At 41.2% G+C, this 21119-nt stretch overlaps 1 protein-coding gene across 6 annotated transcripts in view; it reads left to right on the top strand.

Moving 5' to 3' along the window:
• Nucleotides 1-19863, top strand: part of ZNF462 (zinc finger protein 462) — a 95173-nt gene extending 75310 nt beyond the window's left edge. For 3 of the 6 annotated variants that reach the window (XM_061363673.1, XM_061363676.1, XM_061363674.1), the window contains exons 9-13: nt 3467-3603; nt 7506-7729; nt 10105-10240; nt 15746-15860; nt 17083-19863. In XM_061363673.1, the coding sequence (XP_061219657.1) occupies nt 3467-3603; nt 7506-7729; nt 10105-10240; nt 15746-15860; nt 17083-17284 (814 nt within the window). In that variant the 3' untranslated portion in view covers nt 17285-19863. The other 3 variants (XM_061363677.1, XM_061363675.1, XM_061363678.1) reach the window with 2 other exon arrangements.
• Nucleotides 19864-21119: the final 1256 nt, after the last annotated feature.

Consider the following 21119-nt stretch of genomic DNA (forward strand, 5'->3'; position numbering starts at 1 on the left):
TTCCCTCCAGCGTATCAACCGAACGAGCCTGTAGAATTGCATGGGGTTATTATGCCTCAAACACAGGACCCAGCACTGTGCCTTGTTGAAACAACTCACACAACTGGCTTTAGCCTGTGGATCCAGCCAGTCCAGATCCTTCTGCAGAGCCTTCCTGCCCTCCAGCAGATCAGCACTCCCACCCAGCTTGGTGTTGTCTGCAAAATGACTGAGGGTGCACTCAATCCCCTTATGCAGATCACTGATAAAGACACTAAACAGAACTGGCCCCAGTACTGGGTCCTGGGGAACACCACTCGTGGTGTCTGCCAACTGGATTTAACTCCATTCACCACCACTTCCTGGGCCCCAGCATCCAGCTGGTTCCTGTTTTTTACCCAGTAAACAGCCCACCTGTCCAAGCCATGAGCAGTCAGTTTCTCCAGGAGAATGCTGCAGGAAATGGTGTCAGAGGCTTTCTAAGGTCTAGATAGACAACATCCACAGCATTTCGCTCATCCGCTAAGCAGGTCACTTTGTCATAGACGGAGATCAGGTTGGTCAAGCAGGACCTGCCTTTTTCAAACCCATGCTGACTGGGCCTGATCAACTGGTTGTCCTGCATGTGCTGCATGTTGGCACTCCAGATGATCTGCTCTATAACCTTTTCTGGCACCAGTCAACTGGGACCTCCCTGGTTAGCCAGCACAGCTGATAAATGGTGCAAAGCCCCCTCCATACTTTTGGGTGGGTCCCATTTGGTTGCTTAGACTTGTGTATGTTTAAGGTGTAGAAGGTCACTGACCGTTTTCCCTTGTATTATGGGGCCTTCATTCTCCTTCCCGTTCCTGTCTGCCAGCTCAGGGGGCAGGGTACCCAGAAAAGAGCTATGTCTTCCTATTTAAGACTGGGGCAAAGAAGGTGTTAAATACCTCAGCCTTTTCCTCGTCAATACCACTGTGTGTCCACCTGCATCAAGTAAAAGATGGAGATTCTCCTTAGTCCTTTTTTTTTTTCGAATACATTTATAGAAATATTTCTATTACATTTTATGGTAGTAAGCACATTTAGTTCTAGTTGGGCCTTGGCCTTTCTAATTTTCCCACTGCATAACCTCACAACATCCTTGTAGCCCTCTTGAGTTTCCTGTTCCTTACTCCAAAGGTCACAAACTCTGTTTTTTCTCCCTGAGTCCCAGCCGAAGGTCTCTGTTCAGGCAGGCTGGTCTTTTTCCTGCTGGCTCATCTTTTGGCACATGGGGACGCCTGCTCCTGTGCTTTTAAGCATTCCTTCTTGAGGAATGCCCACCCTTCCCAGACTTCTTTGTGCTTCAGGGCTGCTTCCCAAAGAACTCTCTCAGCCAGGCTCCTGAACAGGCCAAAGTCTGCCCTCTGGAAGTCCCAAAGCAACAGTTCTGCTGATCCCTCTCCTTACTTCTCCCAGAACTGCACACAAATCATTTCATGACCGCTATGCCCAAGACAGCCTCCAACCATCACATCACCCAAGTCCATCTTTCTTTGAGAACAGCAGGTCCAGCAGGGCACCAAGTTACTTGCTGAAGGAAATGGTATAGGTAGTACTTTTTCTTCAGCAGAGACAATAAGAGTGTTATCCTTATCCTCAACTGTGAAAATTTCTCTGCAAAAATAAGATCATTTCCTGGTGCAACCAGTGTGAAGCATGGGACAGTCAGGTGTCATAGGGAGACAGGAGAGTTTATATCACCTCTCTGAAGAAACCTCTCTTATGTAATTTTATTTCTCCCGCTATCTATCTAGGTTAAATGCAAAGTATTCTCTGGCATATTTGATGACAGATAGAGACGTTTCAGAAAATCCAATTGGATGTGCGAAGTTTAAAAACTCAGTGCTGTGTTTGTGTGTGTGTGTGCATGTTTTTAGCTGCTGCTCAGTAAGGGAAAAATACGCACCTGGGCTGTTCATCATTTCCTTCTGATATGCTGGACCCCTAGGCACAACACCTTCAGCTGACATTTGAGGTCTCTTAAGTTTTTAGGAGACTGGTGATGGTAAGCAGTAAGGCTGAATAAAGGGGAGTGGTTCTGTTGAACAAAATGTTGAGCACGAACCTGAGAGAATCTACAGAAGAGGAACCTGTAGTTATATTTCTCTAGCCTCTCTCGCTACTTTGCTACATTAATGGCGTAATTTACTATTATAATAGTAAAATGACTGCTACTGCTGAACCCAAGACAATCCTGGTTGCTATTTATCTAGAAATTGCCGGGTCCATTCAATCTGTTCATACCTGGCAAATGCCATTTTCTTCTACCTGGATGAAATAAATCTTAAGCAATATTTAAAAGCATTCATAGTTGCATAATGGAGAAGTGTTCGTTCAGGTGATGTTTCATTCAGGAATTAAGTCTTGCTTTTTTAGAGAAGCACAGCATGTTTTCTGTCTTTAAGAAGGGGGAGGCGAGCAAAAAGCCACGTACCAATCCCCTCTTCAACTCACCATAGAAACTTAACTGCATGAAAGGATTCACTGAAGTTGATAGAAATACACCTGTAGAATTCAGTGATCATTGGGTTGGGCCCAAAGCCAGTTGTGTTAGTAAGTTGCTTTGTGTTCAAGCTGAGAGTCTTGAAGAACTTCAGAGAGACTGATTACTCTGGTTCAGTGTGGCGAGGTCCTTAGCTTTTGCAAGCTTTACCACTGCTTTAGGAAAAAATGACAAAGTTCACAGACACCTCTCCTTTCACTGTTGAGTTTGTGGTTATAGGTGTACAGTTAATTTCCTCTGTTTGCATGTCTCTTGAAGCTTTTAAGTGCGAAGCCAGTGTAATGCCAGCATGATTTTTTTTTTTGCATGTGTAAAAATACTATGGAGTATTAATTCATTCCTCCACATTAATACGTACGGTATTCTTAGTCTTGGGTTTTCAGATCCTTATAGGTGATGCTTTAAAACTTAACTACTCAGAGCCAAACTTATTGTGAACCCAAGTCTGTCTTGTAACCTGGATTTTAACATTTTAACTGATTTTGGACTTTTTCTGCAAAGACAGAGGTGGTTACGGATGTTACCTGCCTCCAGAAATAAGTCTATCCTCACCCTTGCAAGTCCAGAATAGTTGATAGATTTTGTTCAACTTGCTGAAAATTTAATCTTTGCCAGAGAAAGTACACTGAATATTTCAGCCTGAAGACTAATAATGAGCATGAAAGATGGGAATTCTTTTGCTATCTTAACTATAGCAATGTGACTACAGAGCAACTCATGCAAAAGAATATCTTGTCAGAATCAGTGTTTGTTACTTGAGGATACAAGCCTGCAAATACCTCTGCTCATGTGTTACTCATGTGAGTAGCCCCACTGAAATACCATGTGGCACTGTGAAGATAAGGCTGAGAGCTATCTGTACCATTTTACACAACACGTCCTTTATAGAGCTATGACACTTCATCGTTCCCTGCACACCTCTTCTGACTGCTTCCATCTCTCCCTCCTGTTTCACAGATCTGCTTTTACTATGCACGTGGAAGCTGGGCATTCAGCAGTTCCTGAGGAAGGACCCAAAGACCTTCGCTGTCCTCTTTGCCTATATCACACCAAATACAAACGCAACATGATTGACCATATAGTACTGCACAGAGGTAACAATATCTGCGTATGTGTCTGTATCTGATTAGTGGACTGCTGAACAGCACCTTTGTCTTTCAGACTGGTTTAATTAAATTTTCGTCTCTCTGTACACAAGGACAAATATGTTGAATAAGTCATCAGCCCTTGAGTATCTTTTGTTTAATTTCTAAATGATGCATCTTATTTATTTACCGTAAAATTCGGAGTTAGCCATTGCTGAAACAGTGCAGCTTGAAAATGGTTTTTAAGCTTTTTGTCTAGAGAAGTCATCAAACACCTGTTTAGCAAAAGTTGCCCAAAGCTGCAGCTCTGAATTAGTGCAGAGTTGTTTCCTGCTTATGTACTTGTTACCATAAAGGCCTTGCTATCATAAACTCTGTGACAATATATATCACTAAACGTGGAGGCCCCAAAATATCCCTTAATTACTTGCTTGAATTTTTTCTCTTTAGTATTCTTAGGATCAAAGCAAGAATTAAAATATTTTTGTTTTTCTTTAAGACACCTTTTCTATCTTTACCTTTCCTGTCTTGATTTTAAAGACAGCTAGAAGTAGGATTAGGAATTTCTATGTTCTATTAACTGCAGGCTTGCTAGCTCAGAAGAGACAGCTGTTTGGTCTCTCTGGGCTGGGATTCCTGCCCATAGCTATCACACTTGATGCTTGTAGATGGTCTGTTGGCTGCCGAAATCCAAACCCATGTGTTGGGATGGCACTCTGCCTGCTCGCAGGTTGGGCAGAGTTTCACAGTAGGGTATTGGTGGTGAGCAAACACAAGTTTTGCATGCCATCTTTTTCCTGGAGGAGATCCTGGTGTGATGAGCACTATCATAATTCCGTGTAACATACCACTTTCCAGTGTTGGTAGCTTAAAGTCCTTCATGTACTAAAGCAGTGAGGTTGGCAGAGATCATCTAAGTTTCTATCTGCTCGCAGGGCTATTCTGAGGGAACATCTGGGAAAAATGACCTGTCAGTGATTCAGAAAGCACATTACAAAGCTGCCTTATTTGGTTATAAGAGTTTGGCAGATGCTTTAGCTTTTGCTTCCTGTCTTTGAAGATTTTGCTGTGTCAATTTTGCCCAGCTTCAGACTAATACTCCAGAATTAGCTCACTTCAGAGGAGTGGAGGATTTAGTTAACCCCTGCACAGGGGACCATGCAATTCCAAGTGCTGCCGAGGTGTGCTCTGTTTTGCGGCTGTGCCAGGGCTCCTGTGGAAACCGACAGACCTTTAAAATACGTATAGACAGGCTGAGGGAGAACTGGATGAGCCTAGTATGGGTCTTTTCCATCATGCCTAGAATTGACTCTGGAAATGTCCAGTTGCAGAAGTGAAAGACCACTTCATGAGCTCAGGCAACTGTACTGCCTGTACCGAGATGTTTCTGGCCAATTTCAAGGAGGTGCTTGCCTCCTGGGTAAGTGGAACTGTGGATCTGTTCTTTTGTAGAGCTGTTGCTTCAGTTGCACAAACCAAATCTCAAGCCTTTGTACTGCTGAAACAAAGCTGATAGCAAAGGACATAATGGAGAGGTAAAACAGAGTAAAAGAGGTTTTAATGTAAAGCTGATAATCTCAAAGGTAACTGCGGGAAGGACAACGATTTTCTCTGGCATCAAGCTTCCAGGTAATAAAAGAAATAGGGTCCATCCTCAAAGTCCTTTCTAGTGCATATATCCAGCTAAAAACCACTCTACCATTGTGTTTAAGTATGTGACAGCTGAAGCAGACAATTTTGGCAAGATTTAACTTACACTGAAAGAAACACTGTGGGATGGTGAATGTAGTCTGAGATAGCCTGCCTTTTTTTATAGCCATTACATTGGTAAAAGAAGGGCAGAGCCCTGAGCTGTGGTCCAGAACATTAGTTTTGACATAGATGGAGTGATGCAGTGTGTAAAAATAGAGTGAAGGATTTGATCCATTCATAGTTAATGTTCCTCCTATGTAAAAAGACACGTTTACAGGTATGTGGCTCTTACATAACTTCCAAGTTGTTGCCCCTAACCCTTGGAGAATCATCGTGTGCTTGAAATGGAGAGTATATATTTCCCTCTTAATAAGTGGCTACAGAAGCCACCTTCAGGTTAGAATTTTTGGTTATGTTTACTTTGCTTTTCTTGTCTTGTGCTGCCTTTGGTTTGGGGAGTGTTGGTGTGAGTGTGAGATAATAGGTTTTGGTAATCTGAATTAAGGAATGTTGCATTACTCCATACTGGTAGATAAAAAGGTTTGTACTGTCTCATGTTTTAGGCTTTTTAATCAGTGCCAGGTGCTAGAGAAAATGTGAATTTTCAAATATATTAATTAGTATTTCTCTTTTTGAAAACTTCACTTCTGAAGCCAGCTGTGTCACTTATTTCAGTGAGTTCAAAAGCACACAGCTGCAAAAACCTTGTAAAAAGTCTCCTTATGACCTCAGAATCATAGCTTTAAATTCTCTTGTCTCTTAGACCCTATTCTCCCCTCCTGTTTTACCACCCTGAACAGCCACAACTTGATGTCTTTATGGCTAGAGAAACTGTTGTTGGTTTAGAAAAGAATTACAACTCCACAGTTTTTTTCAAAGGTATAGCTTTGGGGAAAACTTCCACTTTTTGAAGTAACCAAGGAGGAAGTTACAAGATAGGACAGCTTTTGTGTTCAGGAGAAGTTGAGCAAGATGGAATATTTTGTTGGGCTGTAGTAAAAGTCTTGTGAGCAGCGGTGACAGGTGAATTGGCCAAAAGTGAATGAACAATGGAGCTTTTGCCACCTTCCAGAAACCCTGAGGAAGTTTGTATTTCTGTAGTTGTCCTTGGAGATGATACTGCCTTCCTCACTAAAGATGAGAGCTCATTGACTCAGATCCATATGTGGATTGCTGTGTCTCACATTCCACTAGCCTCCATGTCTGGGATTCAGGCCTGTTTTTTCCATTTGTTTGTTTTAATCTGTCGTTAGGGATGAACCTGCATGAGGGGGATCAAACTCCTCCTTTAATCTGCAGTCCATAAGGAGCAGCAATACTAAATTTCTGTGTTCTAGTTCAAAAGGTCAGTTGAGTAACAGAAGTCGATAAACGAGGTTTTTCTGGTGACCCTTAGCTGAAGGATCAAATTTGGGGTTTCTCTTGTGCATACAGCTGGGGGAACCGCCGTGTAAAAGTGTTATGCACATCGGATTCTGGCTCTATCGAATTACTGAAATTAATTGCTGCTCTGTTGAGTGTCAGTGCTTTGTTTGAGAAGTGGAGAGTTTGAAAACGCAGCAAGAGCTTTTTCAGTGCATCGTGCCTGCCAATTTTGAATCAGAGCTTTCTGAAAGCTGTGGGTGTGTAGGGAGGTTTCTGCCCCTGGCTGAACTGCACAGCCTCTTCCAGGAAAAGGTGCTGCCTTGCTTACCCTCTCTTTCCTCAGAGACTTCAGAGGTGATTTAGGTGCGATGGTGAGGATACCAGATTTGATTTTTACAGAGCCAGCAGGGTGATGCATTGGGAAGCATCCTGCAGCTTCCCTGTTTATTACGTTTCTAGCAGCCATTCCTTGCTGCTGTCAAGTACTGAACCAAAATGGACTTCTGGTCTGCCTGATTTATGGCTGATTTTGTATTCCCAGGCTTTGCTACTCTGACTCACAGATGGAGCCTCGTTTGCCCCCAGAACTTCACTCCCAACCTCTTCACCCCATAAGCAGTTACATTTATGAGGATACCTGCATCTGTAGACTTGGAGGATTACCCCTGTCATTGAAGAAAGAATTGTTGTATTTTGGTTTTTTTTGTGTTGATCCAGCTTAGTTGCCATTCCTTCGTAGATGTCTTGCATATCCATACAGCAGATCTTCCACTTTGGGTTGGTGGTAGGTGCCAAACTGTTGACAGGTGGTATTTCATAAAGTTTGTAAAGTGAATGTTGTCCTGTCCCTACAGAAGAGCGGGTTGTTCCCATTGAAGTCTGCCGTTCCAAACTATCGAAGTACTTGCAGGGAGTTGTTTTCCGCTGTGACAAGTGTACTTTTACCTGCTCCAGTGATGAGAGCTTGCAGCAGCACATAGAGAAGCACAATGAACTGAAACCTTACAAATGCCAACTCTGCTACTATGAGACCAAACACACAGAGGAGCTGGATGCTCATCTTCGAGATGAGCACAAGGTAACATCCAGATAGTTTTCACTTGTAGCAGTCTCTTTGCGAATGCTCTATTAGTTTACTTGCATGTAAACTTTCAAGTAGCCAACTTGACATTGCATTTTTTCCCTTCTACCTCCCCAAACCTGGAAACTAATTCCATGTTGGGCTTCACTTCCTCTGTTTTCTATTATTCCTTTCTTTTTCTTTAGAAACTCAAAATTCAGGATTTCTAAAGCTGTTCAGATTGATCAGAATTAGCAGAGTGTTGTATGCAGAGTATGATTATTTGGAAAAGGCTCTTGTGTATGCTACGTCTATTTTAAGGGGGGGGAGGGGGAGGGAGCTGTGAAACAATATTATGGCTGTGTGATTCAGCCTCTCTAAAAGGCAGGAGATTCCAAACATAAGACTGCTCTGGCAACTGCAGCAGCAGTGACATGCCATGCATATTTTAATAACAAAGAGGGTAATACATCCCTGTTTACATTTAACAAGGGAAAGATAAACAGCAAGTAAAACCAGGTCCTAAGTCAAGGCTGCTTTGGAGTTTTTGTGGGGTGCCCGAATGCAAACCTGGTACAGTCTCTGAGAAGTCATTAGAGGCTTTCCACAGACTGTTAGCTTTGAATTTCTGTAGCTGTAAGCTGTTTAGCTGAGAAACACTTAAATTACAGAACTGAAATGTGTTTTGGAGTATTTGTTAGACTGCTTCCTTGTCATATTTCCACCTGTTGGAGGGAGCTGAGCTGCCTAGTACCTCCCTAAAAACTCACTCCTATTTCATTGACTTGAATGACACAGCCAAATACATTTATATTGACATAATTAGCATCAGAATTCCCAGCAAAACTTGTAATGCTTGAAAAGTATTTGGCTGTCTTATAAAAATGGACTCTGTAAACTTATGCTGACCTGCTGTCCTTATCTGCCCTCATCTTTACTACTTCTGGAGAGTCTTCTGCAATTCACATGAGATGTTCCACGCCTCCTAGTCACCACAGTAAGGCACCTGTCACATCGAGGAGGCACTATTCCTCATTCTTTTGACACAGTACATCAGACTAGGAAAATTATTCCCTTACTTGGCTCTCCCTTCCAATCTGAATGTGCGGTGATGGAGTTTTGTAGTTCAGGATATCTTTTCTCCATTTCTCTTTGGTAATTTATATCACACTAATTTGTGTCCATGTTCTGGGCTTAGATACCTAAGTGATATATTGCACTTTAAAGAGTTCCTGTGGATGAGCTGGTTTGAATTAAATGCCTTGCATGTGGTCGTGTTTGTTTATATCTCAGTGGGTAATGTTGTAAGTCAAGAGAACCTCGTCACAGCTGCCTGTATGGAGTAGTACTAGGAGTCTGCACACCAGGGTAGTTTGCTGTTTGGAGATATACTACAGTCTGATTCACATGGTCCTTATGTTCATTCACATTCGCTTTCCCACAGAGGGATAAAAAATGGGCAGTGAGTGTTGATATTTCATTCAGCATCTTGCAAGAGGCGTTGTACTGCACTCCATTTCCATCCTGTCTGCCTCTGTGGCTCAGTGCCTGTGCTGCTGGAGTGCTGTCTCTTTGCATGAAACATGAATCCAAAATCCTTCCCAGCAGTGATCAATGAGCTCAGAGGGCGCTTGTCATCCAACAAGTATTAGCCCTAGTGTCCTGGTCATGCTCCATGCTCTCTGCCTCTGCTGTAAATCTCAACTGCTCCTCTGCTGTTTCTCTTGGATGTGGTGGAGTTCCTGACTTCTGAGCCCTAAGCTGCTCCTTTCATGCTGCTGCTGTGAGCTGTTAAGTAGCTGATGCGTTTCACCCTAGGGTTAGCTGAATTTGACTGCTGGGTGAAGTGTTCCCATTATAGCCTGTGTATCAGTTTGCAAAGCACTTTGCAGCCAGCCCTTCGTAACAAAAATTAATCTGTTATTAATGAGTGAAAGTGTATGTGGCACACAGCAGCCATGTGCTTAGTAAAAGACCCATCTTTCTCATGAATGAAGCTGAATGAACCAGTCACAAAAAATTTTCCTTCAGTGTGGATGTACAATAGTAGTGTTTGATCACAGTGGTTGAATGATGCCATAAAAAAGGGATGAAACTTAAAAGTGTTTTGCATTTCTTGAATTTTCATGCATCAGAACCATGAAAAAATGAGGGGGGGTGTGTTTGCTGGATGTCATTGATTTTTGAAAACCAAAAATGAGAAATGCAGAATAAGCAGCAAAAGAAGAAGAAAAAAAAAAGAGTGTTAATTTGAGCAGGTGACTGCATGTCACCTCTAACTGATCAGGCTTTGGGGTGTACTCTGTTTTGTTTTACATATGCGATGATTTTTCTGAACAGCTGAGGATTGTGCTGATTGCTGAAAAAAGTGTATCTTTATACCTTATACAAAGGTGAGTCGTAATTTTGAGCTGGTTGGACGTGTTAACTTGGACCAGTTGGAACAAATGAAGGGGAAAATAGAGAGCTCCAGCAGTGATGAAGAAGAAAAAGAAGAAGAAGAGTTAAGCCCCAAGACTGAAGAGAGAGGTCAGTACAGCTTTTTTTGGTTTGGCTTTTTTTTTTTTTCACTCCAACATGCCCTACCAGTCTCACCAAGCAAGGTCAGCTGTTGACTCTACAACACATTCCTGTAGACCCATGCAGGCATGGCAGCAGGAGCAGAATGGGGCTTTTGTGAAGACACTGCTCCTCTCATGTTTCTAATCCTTATTGCAAGTTATCTGTCTCTTAAGAAAATATGTACTATGAGAAAACACAGATAGCATCTGTGATTTATGTGCCCATGCAGATAACATCTATAAGAGCCTGGAAAACTACGTAAGTGGAGTATTTTAGTGGTCTGTCAGATTCTGTTTTGGTAACAAATTGTCAGCTTTTCACTCAACATTGTTCAAGTGAAGGCTGAAAGGGGTCATGCCCAAACTTTTTTAATGGGCTGTTATTAACTGTGCCCAGCTTTCCTTGTCAGACAGAGTCAGTCCTGTTGCAGTTGCTGCAGTTGGCAGATCTGGAGCCAGGGCACTTCCATGCATGCCCTGTACCATTGTGTGTTCAAATATGTGCCTAAGTTCATACCTAAGACTAATCACACTGACTTCAGCAAGGCTAGGCCATGTGCTTGCTAATGCTTTTGATTTGGTCAAAGTTAGATTAGCAGGGGGAAAGTCCTCTGTAAATTGAATCCTTTTAAACTAAGGGTTTCTTGACTTTCCCTTCCAACAACCTTCCCCCTTGAAAACCAGGTTATTGCAGGATCTGTTGTAAACTGTGTGTTGTCTAGCCTGCTCTAGTGCACAGTTCATCAGTTAAATGCAGTTCATCAGCTAAATGCAGTGTGCTCACAAGTCTTTAACATCTTTAGCCCTTCAATGTCTGCATGTCAGGTTCCTGGAGTCACTCACCCTCTTGATTCTGATGCAGGCAGTCAGCCATGTTCTATGTATTTTAACTAAAGGTATGCTACCACGTTTATCTTCTTCCTCCTGAATTTTCAGCTTTCAAGCTGACAAAGTGTATCTCCCTACATCTTTACAGATGTTGAAGAATTGACATTTCTGAATTCACAGGTTGTTTACAGAATAGGAGGGATCAGGTCATGCTTCTTCCCTTTTAATAGCAAGACCCCAGCATCTTGGCTTTTGTTTAGCATCCCTGCAGCATAAATTCAATCTGCACTTACCACTAGCACTTGACTTCAAGAGTGGTTAGTGATAGGTTTTACCTAAATGAGAAAGGAAGTGAGTTGGGTAGGCAACAATTTATGTTTCTGTGAAGAATATCCTTCACAAGATCTCAGGTGGAGCAGCAGAAAAATCAGAGAAGGACCTAAAGGAATGTTTGTTCTATACACATTTCAAAGTTCAACATTAGTAACTCTTGTGGAAGCATGCTTGGATGTCTGTTCAGGGACAGCTTCGACCCCCATTGCTTCATGATCTGAACAGTGATTGTGTAACGATTTGACTAAAGGACCTTAGCTGCAGGTGTAGCAGGCTGATTAATGTTTTGTATAGACCCACAGCTAGCAGGGGATGAAGAGTCAAGCTGTCCTTGTGAGGATTACCTTAGCATTACATACAAGCACAGGTGCTGAGGTGACCTTGGAAGCCATGGTATCCAGATCAAGGGGAAGAAGGTGCTATCTGCCAAGCCTTGCAAATCCCTGTAAAATGCACCATGGGGAGTGGGACAGCCCAAGGTGAAGTTCAGTGTTTAAATTTCCTTTAGAATTTCCTGCTAGAAATTTAAATTTGCAAGGATAATAGCTAAGTGTTATCCCCCTGTTTCATATGGTCAATAATTAAGGAATAAGGGATAGTGTCTTAATACTATTTTTTATTTTGTACTCTTTCCACCTGTGTCTGTGCTTTATTGGTCTGTAACTAGCTAAAATGATTTCTGCATGCTTGTTCTAATGATCAGCCTAAAAAAATCATGTGTATTTCTGTATTGATTTGCAGATACTCTTTCCTGACTGGCCTGTAGGGTCAGTGTTTCACAACTGTTAGTTTTAATCCCTTTTAATTTGGTGCCATGTGCAATACATTACACTAAAATAGGCAGAAAACGCAGAAAGCCTTTCTCTCTGCTACAGCAAAGGTATTTAGAAAATATCCAGATGTATTGACTGTATTTTTCTAGAAAAGTTATGTATTACTACCAAAGGTGCAAGATGCAAGGTACACTTCCAAGCAACGTCCCAGTGAGACAGGAACTGAAGGTGTGGTGGTTGCTGAATGCTGAGTTGTGTGCTGACGTCTCCCTGTGGATTCTAGGAAGATGGATTTAACACAGAAATGGTTTGCCCTGTTAGCAGAGGACCAGAACTATGGTTTTAAATATAGCCTGTCACAGTGGCTAATGCTTTCACAGCTTTCAAACCACATCAAATTGTGTAATCCTGTATGCCACTTGGGTGCTTTTGGCAATTCTAGCCTTTGTGGTGTTAACAGGAAGTGGGATTTGCTGAGAGTGCCTCTGTGTGCTCTGAGTATTTGGAAGCCAATACTGTCTGACCTCTCTGAAGTCTGTGACTGTCAGAACCAGGATTTCTTCCCATGAATCAAGCAGCTGCCTAGATTCAGCACTTTGACTTGAGGCTGGTATGTGCAGTACTGAAGGTGCAAAGAAGAATGTATTGCTTCTCCAAATGGGCTGTTGGACAGTGAACCAAAGTGCTGTTGCCCATGTGAACAGCAGAGTTCAGCAAAGCTGAACTGCTGTCTTGGATGGGAAACGAAGGGAGTTGTTGTCTGTTAATAAAGGATAGTAGAAAATATATTGACTAGGGTGGAAGAAGATGAGGGGGGGGGAAAGAGAGTGTCTGGCATACAGCATGGAAAGAACAGCTCTTCCTGGTAGAACTGCAGCCTAGAGGGACTGTTTGTCTTTACTGACCTTTATGTCTTGGTCTTGGCAGAAAGTGGAATCGAGAGGTGTTTTTCCACAGTAGACAAAAATAAATGTCCATGAGTGCTTGTGTGTGTGATGCAGGAAAACTGCAGAGAGGTTAGGTGTCTGAGCAGTCTGTTACCTCTCTTCTGCAGGCTCCACAGAAGAGCAGTTCTTAACGGTCCTCCAGAGAAGCAGTTGAAATTCACATCCCTAGAAACAAAACTAAAACACTGTTTTTAAACTTAAACAGGGGAAGTTCAGACTGGATATAAGGAAGAAGTTCTCTACTGTGATGGTGGTGAGACACTGGAACAGGTTGCCCAAGGAAGTGGTAAGTGCTCCATCCCTGGCAGTGTTCAAGGCCAGGTTGCACAGAGCCTTGGGCGACATGGTCGAGTGTGAGGCATCCCTGCCCATGGCAGTGGGGTTGGAACTAGATGATCTTCAGGTCCTTTCCAACCCAGAGCATTCTATGATTCTGTTAAAACTGATTGGGAAGTAGAGTGAACAATACGGTGTTTTCTGAAGAGGAACTGAATTTACTAGAGTAGCACTTGCTAATCTTAATGGGAATTGCAAGTATAAATCATGGACTGGTTTTGGTTGAAGGGACCTTTAAAGATCAATCCCCCTGACATGGGCAAAGCCATCTTTCACTAGATCCAGTTGCTGAAAGACTCATCCAATCTGACTACCTATTGATGGGACATACACACATTATCTGTGGAACTGTTCCAGTACCTCAGCACCTTCATATTAGAAAATTTCTTCACTGTGTCCAATCTAAATCTACTCTCTTTCACTTTAAAACCATTAGCCCTTGTCCTGTCACTACAGACTCTGATAAAAAGTCTGTCTTTCCTAGAAGGCCCTTTAAGAACTGAAAGGCCACAACAGGGTCTCCCCAGAACCTTCTCTTCTTCAGGCTGACCAACCCCAGCTGCCTGTTTGAGCAGAGTAGCCTCTATGTTGCATATCAACTTTCTACAGAGATCCAGAATAAACTTTTTATTGTTTACTGTACTAATCTTACACAGAACAACAGCATTTGCTTTTAAAACTTTTACCCTCCGTAAATATTTGTCCCCGTACCATGACTAGTCTGTGTGTGGCTGTGTGTTTATAAATTTACATCACACATAAGGTATTAAAATGCATATGTAACCTGAACTTACTTTCTGGTCTTCCTCTTGACACAGCACCTTGCTTTGTGATAACCACATAATAAATCACTGACAGAAAGAAATACAAAGGGTTGTTTTTCCTTTTCCTTTCAGGGGGAAGAGGCAAAAAAAAATATTATAAGAAGCATTTCATATAGAACATTAATAAAAGTTAACTAACGAGAAGTGTGTCCCAAAAATACATTTACAGCATTATCATACAGATAATAGGGAATGTGTGGGCATTTTAAGTGCATAGGCTGATCTTGAACAGATTACATCTGAGAGTGAAGAAATCAAGTGAGTGGAGATCAAAACCAAAATGAAGCAAAATCCCTTTTATTATATAGTTTGGGAGGAGTCAGAAAGACATTCTGTTGATTTCTTGCTCGAGATAATCCCTGCTAAGGAATTAATGCTCTGAGCAGATGGTGCTGTCTCATTTCCAGCAGAAGAATCAAGTGAGATAGTCCATGCAATTATTTTTAATGGCTTGTGTGGTGATCTTCTTAATTTGTGAGAAAATGTTTCATCTTTTGTTAAAGCTGGCTGCATTCACATAGAGCTTGGCTTTCAGAAATACCGCTCCCAGAGCTGCCGGTGACTTCACTTGTATTACTACGTGCTTGAGACTTCTACAAGTGAGGCCCCAAGCACTTTGTATAAAAGATTAGGATGGGTTGAAACACCTATGCAGTTAAGATTTAGAACTTAACCCATGAGATTTTGTGATGAAGGAATATCTACTTATCATAAGGAGCACATGTAGGAAGACTTTGTTTCCTAAAGTTTTACTACCAATTTAAAAATTATAGAAAGGCTTGGTGTTTTTATTTTGCTTTCAAGGCATTTTAGGCCTAAGCTTACCAGGTTTGATGAATTAAAACTCCACAGTCATGCCATTTGTTGAAATACGAGAACAGGGAGTAGAAACTTGTTACCCTTATTTGCAGATATGTTTTAAGACTTCGGAAAGGGGGCCTACAAGAAAGGTGGGGAAGAACTTTTTATAAGAGCAAGTAATGCTAGGACAAGGAGGAATGGCTTTAAAATGAAGGAGGGTAGATTTAGGTTAGACATTAGGAAGAAATTCTTTACTGAGATGGTGGTGAGGCACTGGCACAGGTTGCCCAGAGAAGCTGTGGCTGCCCCATCCCTGACAGTGTTCAAGGCCACATTGGAGGGGGCTTTGAGCAACCTGGTCTAGTGGGAGGCGTCCCTGCCTGTGGCAGGGGTTGCAACTGCGTAAACTTTAAGGTTCCTTCCAACCCAAACCAGTCTGTGATTCTATGATCCTGTGATTTGTCACTTGCTCTGTTGCTTTGCTTTGGGGGAGTTACAGTTATTTGATAGGTAAGTCCTTTTGTTTCTCAGGGATGAGAAGGTGCAGCAGAGGGGATCAGAGTAGGATCATAGTGGTTCCTTTTTGTCCTGCCTCTTCTGGATTCATGGGCCGTGTTGTCTTTTTTTCCAGATCCCATGATGTTTCCTGAGAGTGGTGCTCCAGAGAAACGCTTCCCGTGTGAGTTCTGTGGCCGATCATTTACAGAAGGCTCTGAGTGGGAGCGACATGTGCTGAGACATGGCATGTAAGTTGGTTTGCATTCCTTTGAAAGACAACCAAAGGTAACATAGATCACTCTGGATTCTCCCCACCCTATTCCTTACCTCACGAAAAAGCCCTGTGATGAAGGCAAACACAATTCTATAAAGAACAATTCTGTTATCACAGGTGTGGACACAGTCATCAGATGTTTCTACATGGGAAGTTCCTGTTCATCCTTTTTAACACTGATGCCTGGGGTGGCTGTAGATTGTAGGGTTTAACTGTGATTCTAAAACTTGAGATTGTCCCAGGGTTAATACCACTTGTCCAGGATTAACTTTTACCTAAGTGTAAGTTGATCTTGCCAGCCAGCAGAGCAGTATAAAAATGGCAGAAAATTACATGGGATGTTCTAGGAAGGAAATGTTCAGGGTTTTTTTCCCCCCTTTATTTTTATATCTCATGCTCGCATCTAAACTTGCATAACACATATGTGCAGAGAAATGTCATCAAGGGAAGAAAATCTTCAAGGATCTTTAATCCTAAAATGTACATTGTGAACTTCACTAGTTCCTCTTCATAGAGAAAATCTTTGCTTTTGTATAGAAGTTTGCAGTGTGGGATGCTACGCATCACAGATAAGATAGACATCTCTGAAGAAATAATTTTCCTTTTTTTGATGGAAGATCTCATTGGTAGCAGAGATCTTTTTTGCTGGACAGGGTTGCTCTTCAAAGAGTAGATTTCATTTGAGGTTCCTGACATGTGGAAGACAGTTGAATACAATATTGTCGGTTAACTGTGATGGGATGGGAAATATTACTTACATTTTCCTTAATCTTGTTTTCCTAAATATCAGTACTTGAAATGTTTCAACTTATAAAATAGTCCATTGGATTACTAACTCTTTGGGAAAAGTACTCTCTTCCTTGTGCCTTTGATTGGTGCCTGTAAGTATTGTTTACAAGGGACTGGGGAAAGGGGAATGCATTTTTAAAAGTTACAGTTGGGGTTCTTCCCTCTTACCTCATATCAGTCCCATTATAGAACAAGCAAAGATTTGATTTCAAAGCTAGGATATTATAGGTCCTACCGGTGCATTCATTCCATTGCCTCTCCTTTTGAGTGTGAGGTGGCAATGGTGGGGCTGCTTGCATCTGTGTTTTTAGGAAGTGTACTGTTTTTCCCCCTTGTGTGATATGCACAAATTAGCTTTGCTGTTCTCCACATTGACTGTGTTTGTTTTCTGCTGCTTGGCTTTCCAGGGCACTAAACGAAAACAAGCACAGGACCAGTGAGGACAGCCAGCCAAAGGAGGACATAGAAGAAACTGTTAGCACACTGCCAGAAGAGAAAGAAGGCATTGAGAAAATGGTAGTGGACTATTCCCACAACAGTGAAACAGCAATCAGCATGGTAGCTGCTGACAAACCTCTCCAAGACAACTCAGAGGCCAAAAACGAATAAGCATTTGGTGTGATTCTATTCAACGTACTTGAACAGTGATGAATGGGGTGAGGTGGGTGGGTGGGGTGGGCAGAAGGAAGAAATAAAGCTGCTTTTAGGACTGAATGATCTATTTTCAAAGCACTGGTACCCGTGTGAGTGTGTGTATATTAAAGTTATTTAAGTGATGGAATAAGTGGCTCCATTACATCACTGCATCTCTTCTCCTGGATTATGACGATGGGAAGTTACATTCATCTTGGACTAATGAAGCAACTCCCGGTATTCCTACATTACACATCATGCTTTGCAGTGGAGACTTGGATTGTTTGTGAATGGAAGCGTCGTGAGCATGGAAGAAGTGGGAGGGGGACAACTCTTCAACGCACAAATTTGTGTGCGTTTTTCTAGTTTTAATACATAACGCTTTTCCAGACTGAAATGTAACTGCTTTAGAAAAGAAAAAAAAAAAAGAGGAAAAAAAAAAAAGAGAACAAAAACAAAACAGAAACTGCTTTGCTTAAAACAGTCACCTGTTTCCTAGTACCTCAGAATTAACCAAGGGAGATCTCTGCATTTGTCAGTACTACCTGTTGTTGTTGTGGTTAAATGTAGAGAGACTGCTGGGCAAGTTGGTGAATGGAGGAAGAAAAAAAGTTTTAAAGAAAGCAAAACAAATTGTGCTTAAAATCCCAGTGTGGGTTTTATTTCTTAAAATACTGTGATTTTTTTAATTATTTTAGTAAAAAAAAAAACAAAAAAAAAGAGAGACTTTAATTCCTAGATAACTGTTTGTGAATTGTCATCCTTTATTCCAGGTAAGCTGTTTGTTAGTATTCAGTTATAATTTTAGGATTTGATAGATTTCATGTGACTGATTGTGCAGTTTTGTTTGCCACGTTTATTTTCTATCAGTCTTTGAGGTGTTACAAATACAGCACAATTAAGTTTCTCATGTAAAGCGAGTATTTCTTTTTTGAGGGGGGGGGGACAGGGAAAGGAGACTAGATCTTGTGAATAGAACTTTTTGTTGTTGCTGTTGTTGTGTTGTTAATTTTAAACATGGAAATAACAAAGAAGTTTTAACTTTTTTTTAAAAAACTAAAGAACCAAACTTACGGCACAGCTATGCAGCTCGCGGGCCAAACACATAGGTCCTCATAACCATTCTGTTGCTTGTCATACTAACATCTATCAGTCTCACACCAGTAACTTTTCGTTAAGATTGGCTGCCTTTTTTTCTTCCGTCTGTGGTGTGTGTGTTTCTTTTTGTTCTGATGTGGTGGGAGGGAGGGGTGTCTGTTAACACATCTTTTTGCAAGCGGAGGTGAAATAGTTACATACGACATTGAGCCTGAAGAACTACTTTTACTCGATTCAAGATGGAGTTGCTAAGTTTTTCCCCTCCTCCTTAGCTTTTAGCGTGAGGGGAGCAGCGTAGAATGAATAGGTACCTGCATACCTAAGTGGCTGATCCTGCACCACTTCTTGGGTGGAAAGCCTACCAAACTTAAAAGGAGTTTTGCCTGAGCAATGAATACAGGATCTGGTGCCCATGGTATGTTATGGTTGTGAACAAAAACAAAAAAACAAAAAAACAAAACAAAAAAAAAAAAAAGGAAAAAAAAAAGTTTCTTTCCAAAAAGTAGAAAGTACTTGACTGAAACCTAGTTTTAGAAATGCATGTGTCTTTGTTTGTTTTTTTTGTTTTTGGGGGGATCTGGGGGAGGGGGAGGGGGGAAAATAGGAAGCTGCTGAGGAAAGGGTGTCCTAGAGAGCTTCACATAAATTGATGGCAAAAATGTTGCATTTGTGGAATAAGTGCTACTTGAGAAGCATGGTGTTTTGCTTTTGGGGATTCATCAGTTGTGTGTTAGGGGGATACTTTTGAATTCTTTTGTTGGGGTTTTTTTGTTTTCTTTTTCAAAGTAGGGAGGGAAGGCCATGGAAAAAACATTGGAGGGGCAAGTATAAATACATTTTGTGTCTGTATTTGTTTTTTAATTGGCCTCATTTCAAATGTATTTAAACAGTTCCATACCTGGATTGGTTGTTTGTAATGGTTACCAAAAATGGGAAAAAAAAAAAAAAAAAAAGAAAAAAAAAAGAAAAAAAAGAAATAATGATTGTGACATGCTTTTATCACTACTTAATTTTTCAAATAACATGTAAATATTGTAATCCATTGGATTTTGTTTTGCTAACCTGTTAATAAAAAATATGGGACCATTATCATTTTAACAAGTCTAGAATGTCATATTTTTTTTTTCCTTTTTTCTTTTCCCAAAAATGTATACCTGATATATTGTGGTCACACATTTTAGATGCATTGTTATGATTCTGTTGACTGTAATGACATAGAATTGAAAATAACATTTTTTTTTTCATTGTTTAATTTATACAGAGGACTTTTTCAGAGTTTGACAGAAGGAAATAATAGCAAAATGCTAACCCATTGGCTTCAGCACTCGGTATTTCCTCATTTTAAAATTACTGCTTACTGATGGGGGATAGGAAGGGGATACTGAACTGTTGCACTGACGGGTTTGTTTTTTAAAAAAAAAAAAACAATGAAAATTAATAAAAACTTTTTAAGAGTGTGCGCTCACGTGTGTGTGGTTTTGTATTGGGTGCTCTGATGGTAGTTTTGTACAAGTGTTGGGTGCTGCAATCGACAGCTCTGGGAGGGAGGAAAGAGCATGTTTTCCATTCTGCACCCTTTCCTCCCCTATTTTGCAAGGAATTTCAGATTTACGAGGCAGGGAGAGTAAAAGGGGGCAGTGGAGTGAAAGGAGTGAATGCCTTTAGCTCACACAGGTCTCAGGTCTATGAAAGAATGCCTTGAATATCCACCAGCCCAACGTCCATTAGAGGTCAAGGGCATACTGCCAAGGTCTGCTGATTCCTTCTGAACCCAAACATAGAAATGAAGGAATTTTGCAGGCTGTCTTGAAAGATCAAAATAGATGGAGACAGGCAGGTATTTGGATTATCAACTCCTAAGTCACTTCATGAGTAGGGATGCTGTATACTTAAATGTCTGATGGCCTGCTGGATCCCGCACTGCCGTTGTGCAGGGTCCCGTTGTTGCTGGAGTCGAACATACATCCAGTTGTTAACTGGAGTCAAACATACATCCAGTAAGATGGCATTATTTTTTTTTAGTCTTTCTCAATTGAAAACTTAAAATGGTGCATATGGTGCTGTCTTGGAATCTTTATTTGTTAAATATATTTATAAATGCCCATTCAGAAGATGTCAGAGGTGTTTTTCTGGGTGTGTTTTAATCAGATCCTTTTTCCAGTTTAAGTAGCTTTTTGGTTGTACTGGAACTGGATCTCAACTGAATGTGTATGATGTTAAACAGCATGAAAGCTTTGATCACCCAATAGCTTTGCATGCTTCCACTTTGTACCATAGGAGTCAAAATATTTCTCTGTTAAAATACTCAATTCTTTATCCTGTGTTTACAGAGGAAAAGAAGAAAAAATAATGTGATCTAGGATGTTAGATGTTGCCCTTTTTCAGTGGTCTCTGGAAATACTCGCTCATGAGAGAGACCTAAAAATCATTTGCGCATTGTATGTTATAGCCCAGAGCTAACCTGCACTTCCACCAATTTAAGAGAAAGGGTTGCTCAGTGGTACATCACTAACAGGAATTACATAACTGATATAATGAAAGACCTTGGGATGATTTGTGGAGCATTACAGTTGCATTACCCCATTCACCACAATTTTTGATTTCTGAGACTGGATCATCTGCCTTGATATTCCTGTGCTGAATTGAAATACAACAAGGGGGTGGAAGGGAAGAGGCAAAGGAAATAGTTGCTAACGTGATCTTTTACTCACAT

The sequence above is a fragment of the Neopsephotus bourkii genome, unplaced genomic scaffold (genome assembly GCF_033783945.1).
Source record: "Neopsephotus bourkii isolate Nb327-2 ecotype Australia unplaced genomic scaffold, CSIRO-AGI_Nbou_v1 NB_1171, whole genome shotgun sequence".
In the NCBI taxonomy this organism is placed as follows: domain Eukaryota; kingdom Metazoa; phylum Chordata; class Aves; order Psittaciformes; family Psittacidae; genus Neopsephotus; species Neopsephotus bourkii.